Source organism: Lepisosteus platostomus, chromosome 4, assembly GCF_059453375.1.
Source record: "Lepisosteus platostomus isolate fLepPlt1 chromosome 4, fLepPlt1.hap1, whole genome shotgun sequence".
In the NCBI taxonomy this organism is placed as follows: domain Eukaryota; kingdom Metazoa; phylum Chordata; class Actinopteri; order Semionotiformes; family Lepisosteidae; genus Lepisosteus; species Lepisosteus platostomus.
Genome location: NC_142614.1, coordinates 19223923 through 19236962, shown reverse-complemented (window position 1 = coordinate 19236962; position 13040 = coordinate 19223923). Strand labels below are relative to the sequence as shown.

At 37.5% G+C, this 13040-nt stretch overlaps 2 protein-coding genes across 3 annotated transcripts; one reads left to right on the top strand and one right to left on the bottom strand.

The window, feature by feature from the left end:
• Nucleotides 1-83: 83 nt before the first annotated feature.
• On the top strand, nucleotides 84-4208 carry mrps18c (mitochondrial ribosomal protein S18C). Its single transcript, XM_088628867.1, has 6 exons — nucleotides 84-242; nucleotides 741-802; nucleotides 1242-1325; nucleotides 1679-1736; nucleotides 2825-2884; nucleotides 3754-4208. Exons 1-6 carry the CDS (start codon nucleotides 176-178, stop codon nucleotides 3828-3830), a joined length of 408 nt encoding a protein of 135 aa, XP_088484993.1. The 5' UTR covers nucleotides 84-175; the 3' UTR covers nucleotides 3831-4208.
• A 414-nt stretch (nucleotides 4209-4622) lies between these two features.
• On the bottom strand, nucleotides 4623-12063 carry abraxas1 (abraxas 1, BRCA1 A complex subunit). Of its 2 annotated transcripts, none has more exons than XM_088628860.1 (9): nucleotides 11958-12063; nucleotides 11248-11338; nucleotides 9948-9984; nucleotides 8523-8589; nucleotides 7786-7982; nucleotides 7151-7270; nucleotides 6611-6695; nucleotides 5839-5953; nucleotides 4623-5216 (listed from the first exon to the last, which is right to left on the bottom strand). In XM_088628860.1, the coding sequence occupies exons 1-9, from the start codon at nucleotides 12039-12041 to the stop codon at nucleotides 4780-4782; spliced, it is 1233 nt and encodes a 410-aa protein (XP_088484986.1). In that variant the 5' UTR covers nucleotides 12042-12063; the 3' UTR covers nucleotides 4623-4779. The 2 variants fall into 2 exon arrangements, with proteins under 2 accessions (XP_088484986.1, XP_088484987.1); XM_088628861.1 differs by having other exon boundaries at nucleotides 4853-5211.
• Nucleotides 12064-13040: the final 977 nt, after the last annotated feature.

Genomic DNA, 13040 nt, shown 5'->3' with positions numbered 1-13040 from the left:
GAGGCGAGGACATGTGGTGCAGTTCACACATGATCTCTATAAGGGGCTCTTGCTTGAGGAAACGAACTGCGCACCTAGGAACGTTTTGTAATGCCCTTGCTTACAGTGGGAAGACAATAAGCATCGTACTCAGTGACAGGAAGAGAGTGGAAAGTGCTTTGTACTTGGGCAAAAGATGATTGCTGTCAGAACCTGCAGGATTGTACTTTCTGCTGTTTTAAACCCATCGCCAAAACACACAGGTACAAAATTTAGGTGATCTTTGCTGTATAGAGTACATTCCAATTTTTGGTATTAAATCTATAACGTCTTGTGTTTTTAAAAGTACGACAGGGGACATATTGTGTTCTGACCTAGGGGTCAGTGTGATGCATTCAAACCGTATTACACGTGTAATATGTGCAGTTCATTAAAGATAAGGACATTAAATTAAAAAAAAAATAATGTAACTGTAAAAATTGCCAGTAGTTCAAGATACCACCTAACTACTTATTGTTGGTTTGAGATGTTTGCTTCTTAGTTTTTTTAGGTGATGATTTTAGTGTATATATTCTAAGTGTAGATTGCGATAAAGTAGTATTTATTACTGTGCGTTTATTTAAAGAATTTCAGTTAAGTTTTGTAACTGCTTATTAAAATGTATGTTTTTCATTTATACGTTAGAGTACTTAATATGTTTGCACAGTACTAGGTCCAGAAAATGATAAGCTTAATTCCAGGTTTGCTATTTACCTCCATAGGGCAGTCACTAAGAAAACTATGCAGTACACAACATGACACGCAGCCAAGCAATAGCGATATGGTAAGTGAATTAATAAAAGTAAGATAAATTCCACATATGCTACAATGGTTATTTGTGTCCTGCTTGTTTATTATAATCATTTGGTTCTGAAATGTCACCTTCTGGATATAAGCAAAATGAATTTTTTTCACATTACAAATCTTTAATGAGTGCATAGTTTCTTGTTACAAATGTAACATTTTTGCTTTCTTATCCAATTCAAGTATCTTGCAAATGTCCTTTAAATGTTGCTAGATACAGCTCATCTCTTGGAAATCCACGCTCCTGCAGGTTTTATACCTTCAAAATATCAATGAAAATAGTCATAAAATATTAAATGAAGGTATTTGGCATGTACAGTACATCCCTTGAAATGTGTGTGCTTTAGCATATTTTTTTTGTTTTTCTACATATTATTGGTGACTGCTTATAAGAGCTGTGACACTTTTTATACCCACAGCCTATAAAGATGGAAAATCCATACAAAGAGCCTCCAAAAAAATGCATACTCTGTGGCATTGCAGTAGACTACAAAAATGTACAGGTTGGTTAAGAAGTATTCGCATTCTTGTTCCTCATAACTTTACATAAATAAGTTCATATCGATTTTATATCTAAGTGTATCTTTATATTTCATATATATTTTGTTTCTGTAAAGACAGAAATCTTTATGGTAGTATGTACAGTAGGACTGAAATACTCTCTAGGGGAATAACATATTTAAATAGGTGGCTTACAATTCAGGACAGAAGAAAAACAAGTGTGTTTTTGTTAATCCTTTCCTTTGGAAAAAGGGTTAATTTAAATAAAGCTATCATGATAATTGCAATATTGGTTATTGAGTAGCAGCACAAATTACTTTTCTTCCACTTATGTTAATTTTTGTTGTTCTGACAGCTTCTGTCACAGTTTGTATCGCCCCACACAGGCCGTGTTTATGGCAGGCACATAACTGGTAAGATTTTAATAATTATTATTCCTTACACATAAACTGAAAGTAATTTAATAATTCCTTACATTTATTAGAGATTTTCTGGACACTCCACTCCACACAATCAGTGGGAAGGAGAACAGAGTGATGAAGCCAATTTATAGATGGGGATTATTAGGAGGCCAAGATTGATGAAGGCCAAGAGAGGGAATGTGGCCAGTACACCAGGGTTAACACCCCTATGCTTTTTGGTTAATGCTGTGGGATTTTTAGTTACCTGGAGAGCAGGGACCTATGCTTTATCTCATCAGATGGACTGAACCTTTTTTACAGTGTAGTGTCGCTGTCACTGTACTGGGGAATTAGGACCTACACAGTTACTGATCACTGATCTGCCAGGGAGAGCACTCCCAGCTGAACCCACTAACACCTCTTCCAGCAGCAGGCGGATGGGACACCTCCTAAGAGACCAGGAGGTCTCCCATCCAGGTACTGTTCAGACTCACACAGGCTTGACTTCAGTGGGTTGCCAGTTGTGACTTGGAGGGTGATACAGCTGCTAAATTTGTAGAGAGGTATTAAGTTCAAATAATATAATGTTACATTGTATTTTAAAATATTAATAATATAACTTAATAAGTTATAATTATAAACTGATCAGAGTTATAAACTGATCTTTTTGTTTCCCCACAGCTCTCGGATCCTGGTTTCAATTCCTGTGGGGCTTCTGTGTTTAGTTTGCATACTGAGTGCTCCAGTTTTTTTCACTTTCCAAAGATTAAAATGTTCCTGAATGCCTCTATGTCCATATGTGCTTGCCATTGATAGAAATTTCAACTAAGCTACTCAACTTAGGATCAAGTGTACAATGGATGGCTTCTGGGAATAACAGAGCTCATTTTGAAACTCTTAATTAATCTATACTGCCTATGAAATACATATATAAATATATAGTAATCAGAATATTCAAAATAATAATTCCGAATTGTATTTCCAGTTTTTGCAGAGTATCAGATTGGTCTGTTTTTCAGGAGTAATATGGGTTCTGTAATAGCCATTTGAGTACATTATGTTTTTTGCTGTTCCTAAAACACTTTTGTTGCTCCATTTAGGCCTATGTGGGAAGAAACAGAGGGAAATTTCCAAAGCCATAAAGCAAGCTCATCACATGGGTACGTTCTCATGTTTGTTAATAATTTCCTTTTTGCCTGGTACTGTGACAATAGCCTGGTTGAGCAAAACTTTTTTTTTCTACTACTACTAGGAAACAGTTCACCACTGCTTCTGGTTCCTATTATTTCTCCCACTAAAGCTAACTGAATAAAATCACTGTGCTGTTGAAGAGGGTATGATTTGTTCAGCTCAAATTTCATTGGGTGTAGCAAGAAGGAAGCATGCCTTTCTATGGTTTTTAACTAACATATGGGTCCCTTTTCCAAACATGTTATTATTAAATATTCTTTTTAGTTAGTAAAGAAAAATGGAGACTTCAGTGTTAAGAAAGTTCAGTTTGTAAATATTAATAGGGGAATAACCCAATTCATGTGATTAATCTAGAATAATCTCTTCCAATAGTATTTTATCATGATCATGATATTTATGAAACTGTAAGACCAGGAGTCCTTGTCCTGAGATTTAAATCTCAGGGAAATGATTAAAGGGTACACTTAGCAATAAAAGAATTTCTTTTGGTGTCATAAACTGACAAACCTCATATAAAACAAGATTTCTGTTTTAGAGCTTTTACATAGCAATGCATCTGTTTTCAATACCATTAACCTCAGAGGTCTTAATTTGCCAATAGGGTGAGGAAGTATCAGACTGGTTTACTCCTTAAAATCACATCAATAGAAAATGCTGTGTCCCATCTTTCATATGGTGTACCAAAAAGTACTCTTTAATATTGTTCTTTTTGTGAAATTAAAATGTATTAATAGAAGAGTGTAAAGGCGACGGAGTACCTATGTTTTAAAGGCTTACCTGTCATTATCTTTTCTTGATGTTTGGTTAACACATTTCAATTTAATATTCTGTGTTCTAGGTTTCATGCCTGTGACACTGAAGGATCCTGCCTTTCTTAAAGATCCCAACATTTGTGACATTAAGCACCTGGAGTAGCTGTTCTTTCAAGCCTGGTGTTTCTATTTTGTATATGTATTCAGATACCTCCTATAATGAAACAGTACCTTTCACATTAGTGCAAGTGTCTAAAATTGATTTTTCCCATGTGAACCTACTCCAATGTGGATACAACCAGACCAGTTCACAATATAATAACTATTGATGCAAAATGATATAACAATTATGATGTATCTATAGAGCATATTTCGTATTTGTTGGAATCAAGGCACTTGGAAGTAATATATATCCTTTTGCATTCACTTATGGTACTTACCACCTTCCAACAGTGATGGTTCAGTCACTGAGCTGCACCTGTTAAATCTCATTTAGCTCATTGGCTCAGTTTCCTTGTCAATAAAGTAAACTTGCTTTGTACCTTATGGCTGCATTTGTGTTTTCCGGGACCCATCCATAAAAAGATCTATATTAATCTATTTCTGTAAAGAGGCATGGTCAAAACCAATTGATCAGAAGTTGCAATAAACCTCAAGCAACATACAGATTTAGTTTTTAAACAAAATTTGCCACACTGAACTTTGTATTTTCATATATTCACCTGTTAATTTTGTTTACATACCCACCATTTTTCACCCAATTTTCACATCTGAATAGGTGGCTGTGAACCCTGCAACTGTACAAGTGGAAAAGGAGGAAGTGTAGGCAGACTTCTCCAAGCCACATACAGTACCTTTGAGCCACTTGCATTACTGGCAAATCACTGGTTGAGCGCCACCTGGTGACATGGAGGGGCACGGTTAATTGTTTTTAATAACCCATCGCCACAATTGCTGAAATTTTAAAAAGGTTCTTCTTTTAATATCAAATAACAACGCAAATCACTCAAAGTTAAAATGATGCCTATCACCCTTTCCAGGTGAGATTTCTCTTTTGGGTCTCATAAAAGTGGTCTCTCACTACAATTATGAAGCTTGCCAGCAGGGAATCTTTAGAAGGTTGGGGAGCGGGAGTATTCAGTATCTCCATTCTGAGAATCCAGCCCATCGTCTTCTGTATCTGGTTCGCTGAGTGTCAGTACGGCATAACGATGTCTCTCCTCACAGCTGCCTTTCATAGAGCGGGTTACCCTGGAGAGCTCTGCAAAAGGGCGTTTCCTGGAAGGCGGGGTCTGACCTGGGGAACTGGCTCTGACTTTCTTACTCTGTCCTTTCGTTTTTGCTGCGGTGTCTCCATCTCCCAGGAGTACCGGGAGCTTTGCGGAAACACCCGTTTCGCGGTCCGTGCGACAGCAGTAAGCAAGTATGGGGATGCCCTTGAGTGTGAGGGCTGGTGTCCATTTCATTTCGGAGTCTGGGAACGAAGCCTTCAGAGCCCGGCAAAGGTACACATTCTCCTCCCGAGGACTCCTGACAGAGAGATCCTGCTCTGAAACGCAATGACAAAAGCACAACAGAAGTGAGAAAGAGAAGACAGACTAAAAGCTTAAGCAATGATATTTCACTGAGATATACTTATTCTGACCACAAAACTATTTTTTCTCATGTACGGATGAGTCCGTTATGGAAAAAAGGTGGATGGTTGTAGTCCTAGAAGCAATGCAGAAGCAGAAAGTACGCCTTCTTTTACTCACACACCATTACGGTTTTAAAATAAAACTGCATATTTTCCTAGTAAGCTACTAACTCCATATGCAGTTTATTTATATTAGCATTATATATCATTTTCCATAGTCAGTTTCAGATTTTTCATTACATACTGATGGTGTTGTACCAATAAAATGCAAGAAAGGACCTTTAGAAAACTGAAATACAGTATACTCCTGGACCTGTCTGAGATAACCATGGTGAATTATGAGATTTGCCACTAATGCTGAACTCATATTATACTTAATTTGCATCTTAGGTATGAAAAAATGCCCGATACATTGCATACATGCAATACCAATTGGTTGTAATCTCTGCACCGTCCTTGCTGTTAACTAAAGTTTTCATGTTCTATAATTCAAAATAAATTCAGGAGGAAAATTGCCACCTTCCCTGTTTCTCACCTACAGATTTGGATTGTACCCTTCTTCTCTCAGCTACAGCCTTTCTGAGCTGGGCGACCTCCGTCAGAAGTTTCTCCATCGCGCGCTCGCTCTCTTCCACTCTCGCACAAGCTTGCTGGACGGTGCACAGAAAAAAGGACAAACCATTGTACAAGCAGTCCGTCACAGTTGCTGCGACTTCCAATTTAGGAAGCTGCACTGCTGCCTAACTGAGTGTTCCGAGCCAATTAAAAACTTCATTACCAAATCAGTTTTTCAACAGCTGACCAACAGTCCTCGACAAATTCTGCTAATTACTCGTTTAGCAACTGAACTAAATCAAAAGTCTTTAGAATAAAGCACTACTCTTGAACATAAAATATAACTAAATCATTTTAAAGAAAAAATCTTCATTTATTGATCTTTTTTTACAAGATAATAAACTTTCAGATGTGTCAGAAAAGCAGTTTGAAGTCTGTGTTCATACATCACAAATGAGATTTCATGAACTATCGTGTTATTTGTCTCAAAAATATTTGTATCATTCAAAGAACACACATCTGCTGCTTCCCTGGCACCACAATCTCAAATTGACTTCAGCAGCAAAACCTGTCCCCTGAAAAACAATGGAATGGTAAAAATAACAGACATAAAAAAGGGTGTGCTTCAGTGTTACTAGCTGGGGAATCTAAGTGTAGAAAAGGTGGGACAGTACTGAAACCACAGACAGCACACAAGAAATCACTGATCTACCAGGTATGTCAGTCTCTAAAAACACAGCTCTAGGCCTGACCTTCAGCTCCTCTTGAAGCGAAGAATTCATTTCATTCACGTCATTGACCTCCTTCAGCGAGCCATCTGAAGCAAAGAACCTCGACCTGTGCACAAAGAACAAACCTCAGCTCTGACCAAGTCAATCAACAGCACACCTTAGGCAAGAGAAGTTGTCAGACAACAGACAATTTGATTTCATGGAAAGAAAGAAAAACCTAGTGTTTCAATAGTAAATATTCAGTTACAAATGCGTTAAGGACAACAGTTAGTGCAACAGTACTTCTAAAGGTCTTAAATTTTAGCACAAATGCTGACCCAAAAGCTTTGAAAATACTGCAAGGTATTGCAATGTTTGTGTGCACATAAGGATTTAGATATACTGTACATATTTATATTAATTCACATAATCAACACCTGCATAGATACAGTATTTGAGCACTGTGTAATGACCATCCATAGATAGAGCTGGGTGACAACTCAGCCTCATACAGTTTTAACCTTGTTTTACTCTCTTTCCCCCCAAACACACCATGCTCCCCTCTCCCCTGCAACATTTCACCTGTGTTTATTTATTGCTCTTTTATAACCGGCAGAAGAACAGGACACAGAGGTCCTGCAGTAGTCCTGCTGGAGTAGCATTCCAAGGTTGGTCACCAGCACTGGGATTTTGTGAAACTGACTGTTAATAATAAAAAAGAAAAACAGTTTTAAAATGATTCCGTTTTATTTCTCATACAGTACATACCTGAAGCATGACCACGCACAAATTTATTCTTTATCTCATCTACCTGAATTTCAAGTTTCAAAATTGTCTATGAGCCATCTCTTTTACATAACAAAGATCTAAATAAATTGATTTCAAACCCCTGTAAATCTCAGAAGATCATTATTTTTCATTACGCTTACAGAAATAACGTAAGATGTTTTCTTTCCATTAGTGTCAAGAAACACACATTAGCCCACAAAGCCCCTTACAAACAAAATGAACAAATGATGGGGCTTATAAAGGGAAAAAATCTGAAGTTACTTATATAAATAATAAGATAACGGGCATTCATTTGGCACCCTAGTTTTCTGAGATAAGTATAAGAATGAGCAGATCGATGAGGGATGAATAGATATTCTAACAATGCAGATACTGTTCACTACACTTTTGAATGGGTTAAAGGCACCAGGCAGCACTAAGCGTCTCACCTGCCATGGGCCTTGAATATGGAGTATTCCAGACGGTATGTGGAGCCCCTTGATGACATTTCACTAGTGGTCAACAGTAAGAAGACCAGCTCGTAGTTGGAGAATGCTCTCTGCAAATTGCGATGGATGATTTGGTCTCGGAAGGTCATTCTGTGATCTGTGTTTCTCCTCTGCCGGTACCAGCCGACCACATTGTCCTTAAAAACCAAAATGTACTCAGGATTTACTCCATACATCACCATCCTGGACAGTGCTCTCAGTGTGCCTTGAAAGTATTTCCACATCATCAATCACTATGTATCACAATGTAATGTATGTAAGTATGTATGCATGCAAACTGGACCAATTCCAAAGAATTTATCAAATGTTTGTTTGTTTTTTTTAGTTTTATTAAGAGTTCTGGATAAAAAAAATGGTAACACTACAACATCTTCTGGAATACTTTAATCATGCCTGTAATGCAACAGCAATAACAGTGCAGTGGCACTGCATGGAGTTAAACTCTTTTGTCATGATTAAAACTGTTCTAGGAGTTATCAGAGAACCTGACAAAACCTGGCAAAAATCAGTTCATGAGAAGACACGTGATCCATGGAAGCAGGCTGAGCAAGCTATAAGCTTATACTTTAAGTGTGGAAATTATTCAGACACCTTGTCTTCCCAAGTTATATAATACTGAACAATGAATAATTATTATCCTAAGACATGGCATCTTGAAAAAAATACAATAGTTTTACCTTTTTGTGTCTGGATAGTATTTTCTTTATCTCCTCCTCTTTTAACTCTCCAAGATAACCATAGAAGCTGAAAGAGAAAGGCTGTAATAGTGAGCTGTTGGGGAGGGGGAGACTACAAGTTTAAGGCAGGATATAGATGTATCACTTGCAAAGCTGGAGACAGGATTTTCAGCATAATCTATGAATCTCTGTTGTGCTGTTTAGCATTAAAGAAGAGTGTGTAAAAGGGAGGCTTGAGAAGGAAGGCATTCCCTAGGAAAGAAATGACAAGTTCTATTTTCTATTCATGAGCACATTGGGGTGGCAATGCTTGCTCAGTTTTGGACACAGAGGGGTTTATCTTCCCATCCCTTCATGCTGTTCTGTCTGACACTTCCACACCTAGAGTTTCAAAGGCATGTTTTATTCCGAAAGTAAATGCTTGTATCACTTAAGGCCAATATCTTGCAAATAGAGGTATCACACTGGCAGTGCTTCACAGCAGTAACTCTTTAACAGTACTACCTGAGGAAGAAGACAAGATGTCACATGCAGTAGTTAACTCTCATTCTTCTGGCTTTGCAACATGGAATTAGCATCTACTTGGTTCTTTGAAATCTGCTTTCAGCCAGATGAAGTTGTGTCATTTAGGTTTCATTCTATTTCTTCATTTTGTTTTATCAATAGACTAAAAAAACTGTTTTTTTTTTTCAAATTTGGAAGCGGATGATTAAGACCACACATTAATCATCTTTAATTATTAAATGAAAGATGTTTCTGGTCCTGTGTGTGGTGCCCAGATGTGTGGAGGTTGAAGTTCGGCTTTAACTTGACAGCTCAGAAAATGCATTCATAAAAAAACAGCTCTGTGAACTACTGCTAATAGAAGAAATAAAGGCTTCCATTTGGACTGCAAGATAACAGTATTTTTTTTTTCATTCTAGGATGTAGTTAAATCTCCACATACGCAGGGTCCCAGTTAGCTCTACCAGAAAAGGGGGACTCTCTTGGAGAGCAGGTTAAACCCCTTGGCCCACAGGGCTAGCAGTAGTCAGCTCTTGTGGTTCGGGCTCTGTTCGTGACAGCAACTCCTGTGAATTCCCAAGCACCTGCGCTAACATTAGAGAGGGACTGCACCCCTCCAATTGAAGAAAATGGTCTTGGCAGGCACCATTAAGCTGGCAGCAAGTCAACAAGACTAACATTTGGACAGGGGTAGGCTCTGGTGGAGCACGCCATTCCAATCCTCATTCTCAGCGAGTAGGCACAGGAGCCAAATCTGGCAGTGAAACTTCCAAACTGAGTGAGTGTGTGATGAAAATTAACTGGTGGTTCCAAATGTTTTTTTTAAAAAAATCCCAAACTTGATGGTCTGCAGTTTCTCTCCCATTTAGACCTCAAATCAGGACAAGATATTACGAAGTCAAATCCAGTAAGTGAACTCACCTATTTAGCTTGTAACAGGTCACATGTTTTGCAATGTCTGCAAAACAAGAGCGTCGCGTCATTATTACATTTTGCCATGCAAACCTGTTTTGTAAGTTAGTCAGTAAAACAATCTGACATAAGAATAAAGGAATAAAAATCACCTGCTTTGCAAGGTAAATTGTGCTGTGTGACAAAATGTGCTGCCCATGTAGCACTAAAACAGCATTGTCTTTCTTGATCTGAACAATACGAGTAGCCTAGACTAAGAAATGGGGCCAATGGACACTACGATTATTAAATTAAAAACAATAATGATAACATCTTATTTTCATCTTTTATTTCAAGATCTTTTGTGGGGTTTTTTTTCCAATAGCAAACACAGCAATGCAAATTATTTTCCATATTTAATGCTTGCAGCTTAGACCAGCACAAAGTCATCAAAAGAGGTAAATGATGTGCATGCAATGTATATGGTAAGCTACTGTGTAGCTACTGAGGCTGTACAGTTTCTCTCCACAGCATTTCTCAATGGCTTCTGAATTTTAAGATATCACTATATAAGGAATTCTGCTTTAAGCAGAAAAAAACGTTATGTTACTGTTAATTGCAAAACACTTTAAATGGCAGGTTTTATTTCATAAGCATTATAAAAGCAAACACACTGTGCAAGAATGTTGTCTTTGCACATTACTACCAAATTCCCATTTGATTTTGGGGTACACTCTAGGCCTTGTACTTGAAGGGATCTGAACGAGGTTTAATTCGACCAATTAATCTTTCTTCCACAGCCTTCAGTAGCTGACAAGTGAAAGAGGCATAGAAAACCAGCTGAATTTTGGACCCCAAGGAGTAAGAACACCTGGTCAAGAGTTTCTGTGCATTCCAGGTTGAGAGGTACTTACAGTACTATCATTTAAAGCTTATATTGCATGAATAATTACATGAATAATTTAATTAACTGAATACTTCTTTATTGCCACACAACAACAGTTGGTGGAATTTGCTTTCAGTACAGCAAGAGAACAATCAATTAAGCAGACATAAAACATGTACAATATTAAAAACTGAATAATTATTTAAACGAAAAGACATGAAGCAAATCACAATCACATGCATACGTAAAACTTAACCTTACATTTTAGCAAACAAAATCTGAAAAAAAGATGCTCACAGTGAGCTTAATAGCTAAATGGGGAGAATTGAAAGAACGGAGTTCTCTAAAATAGCCACCTTGATTTGTCTGCTGAATTGCATTTTACTGCTTTGGCATGATTTTAAACTGTTACAGTTTGAATTGGCCTGTCACCACAATACGAACCTATGGTGTGCTCAAACTGAACATGTTCCATCTGGGAATCTGTGATGTCGTTCTTTTCCTCAGCCTTGATTTCACCAAGAATGAATCCTTCCTAAAATGAAAAGGACGTCATGCTCTTTTAGTGTGTTACTGCTGGTAGCTACAATAAAAAAGTTATAAAGTGAATCACAACATAAGCTGGAAAGAAAAGCATTGAAAACGAGAACACTCCAGCTGAGTTAATTTTGCCTTATAAGAAAAAAATCTAACCTAGTTATTGCATTTGCTTCCATGTTAATTTCTTTCGTTTACCATACCTTAAAAGTAAATGGAAAAAATCAAGCAAATCGTATTAAAAATGTCTATATAAAATAGTGTTATCAACAATAGCAGAGAACAGCGATGCTGGACAGCGCTGAAGTTTTTGACAGCTCCAGTTTTGGTCAACATCGGTGTATCTACTTTGTATCTATGCTCACCTAATCTATAATTTAACTATAACAGGATATTGTTTTTGAAGTGTCGACCTTTTTTCTTTTTTTTTCCTTCCAGTGAAATCATTTATCTTAACTTTTAATTGATATGAAAGGGCAGTCTTTTCTTAGTTTCCTTGTCTACTTTCTCTCTTGCTTTTAAAATTACATCCTGAGTCACAGTCCATGGCTCCTTTACAAACAAACGTATATTAGTTCCCCTGAACTAAGAGGATTGTTTCTTTCACATTTACTCACCACGTCGGAGTCGTTGTTGAAGTGATGGAAAATTAATGATCCCAGCACATATCCTGAAACACAGACTCTCGTGTTCTCCGCCATGCTTCCTGTAGTATCTGACTCCGCCTTCCTGTTTAAATGGCGCTTTAGGCTCCAAAACAAAGACCGACCCATTGGCGCCACCTGCTGGATCTCACTAAAAGTCCGATTTTTTTTTGCAGCTACACTGGAGGTGCTGGTGGAGACATATGGGTATGTCTCGTATTGTTTCAAAGAAAAATGAAAATGAATTTGATAGAACAAACAAACAAACATAATTAACAACTGCGAATTATACTATTTAGCCTAAATTAAATAAAAAAATAGTTATTTGGAAGTTGCTTTCATGTAATGCAAAGACACAAGAAAATAGATAGAAAAATCCACATTTGCAACAAAACAAGTCACTTGCTTAACTGATCACAATTATACATTGTTTCGAGTCTTTACAAATCGATAATATAATGTTACCCATGAAACCAGCTGGAGGGTCTCCAGTACCACGGATGGAGAAGACCCCGCTGTCCTGAATTTTTTAACATAAATCCCTGTCATCTCTTACAATCACGGGATTAATTAAGAGCAATTCAGTTTCTACAGTATATATTCTGGACTGGTACACTGTAGGTAATTAGTCTTTTCTGTTGCTAAATGTGACTCCACTGTTTTCTAGCACATTATTTGTAATCCATCTGGAATTCGTTGATTCCAAAAGAAAATGTCGAATTCATTTTAATATTTTTGGTTAATTTAAAGCGAATTGTGATTAATAATAATAAATATAATAATAATAATTGCTTTTCTGGACACTCCACTCAAAGCGCTTTACAGGTAATGGGGACTCCCCTCCACCACCAATGTGCAGCATCCACCTGGATGATACGACGGCAGCTATCAGTGGGGGAGGAGAGCAGAGTAATGTAGCCAATTCATAGAGGGGGATTATTAGGAGGGAAATGGGAAATTTGGCCAGTACGCCGGAGTTACACCCCTACTCTTTTCGAGAGACGCCCTGGGATTTTTTAATGACCACAGAGAGTCAGAACCTCGGTTTTACGTCTC

Bases quoted from the DNA above. Each gene is read 5' to 3' on its own strand.
- mrps18c (XM_088628867.1), top strand. From the start codon at position 176: ATGATTGCTGTCAGAACCTGCAGGATTGTACTTTCTGCTGTTTTAAAC. The intron at 1,326-1,678 runs GTTGGTTAAGAA...TTGTTCTGACAG, and splicing joins TAGACTACAAAAATGTACAG to CTTCTGTCACAGTTTGTATC. The intron at 2,885-3,753 runs GTACGTTCTCAT...TCTGTGTTCTAG, and splicing joins AAAGCAAGCTCATCACATGG to GTTTCATGCCTGTGACACTG.
- abraxas1 (XM_088628860.1), bottom strand. From the start codon at position 12,041: ATGGCGGAGAACACGAGAGTCTGTGTTTCAGGATATGTGCTGGGATCA. The intron at 11,339-11,957 runs GTGAGTAAATGT...TTTTCATTTTAG, and splicing joins TCAACAACGACTCCGACGTG to GAAGGATTCATTCTTGGTGA. The intron at 6,696-7,150 runs GTGAAATGTTGC...CTTTGTGCACAG, and splicing joins AGAGCAATAAATAAACACAG to GTCGAGGTTCTTTGCTTCAG.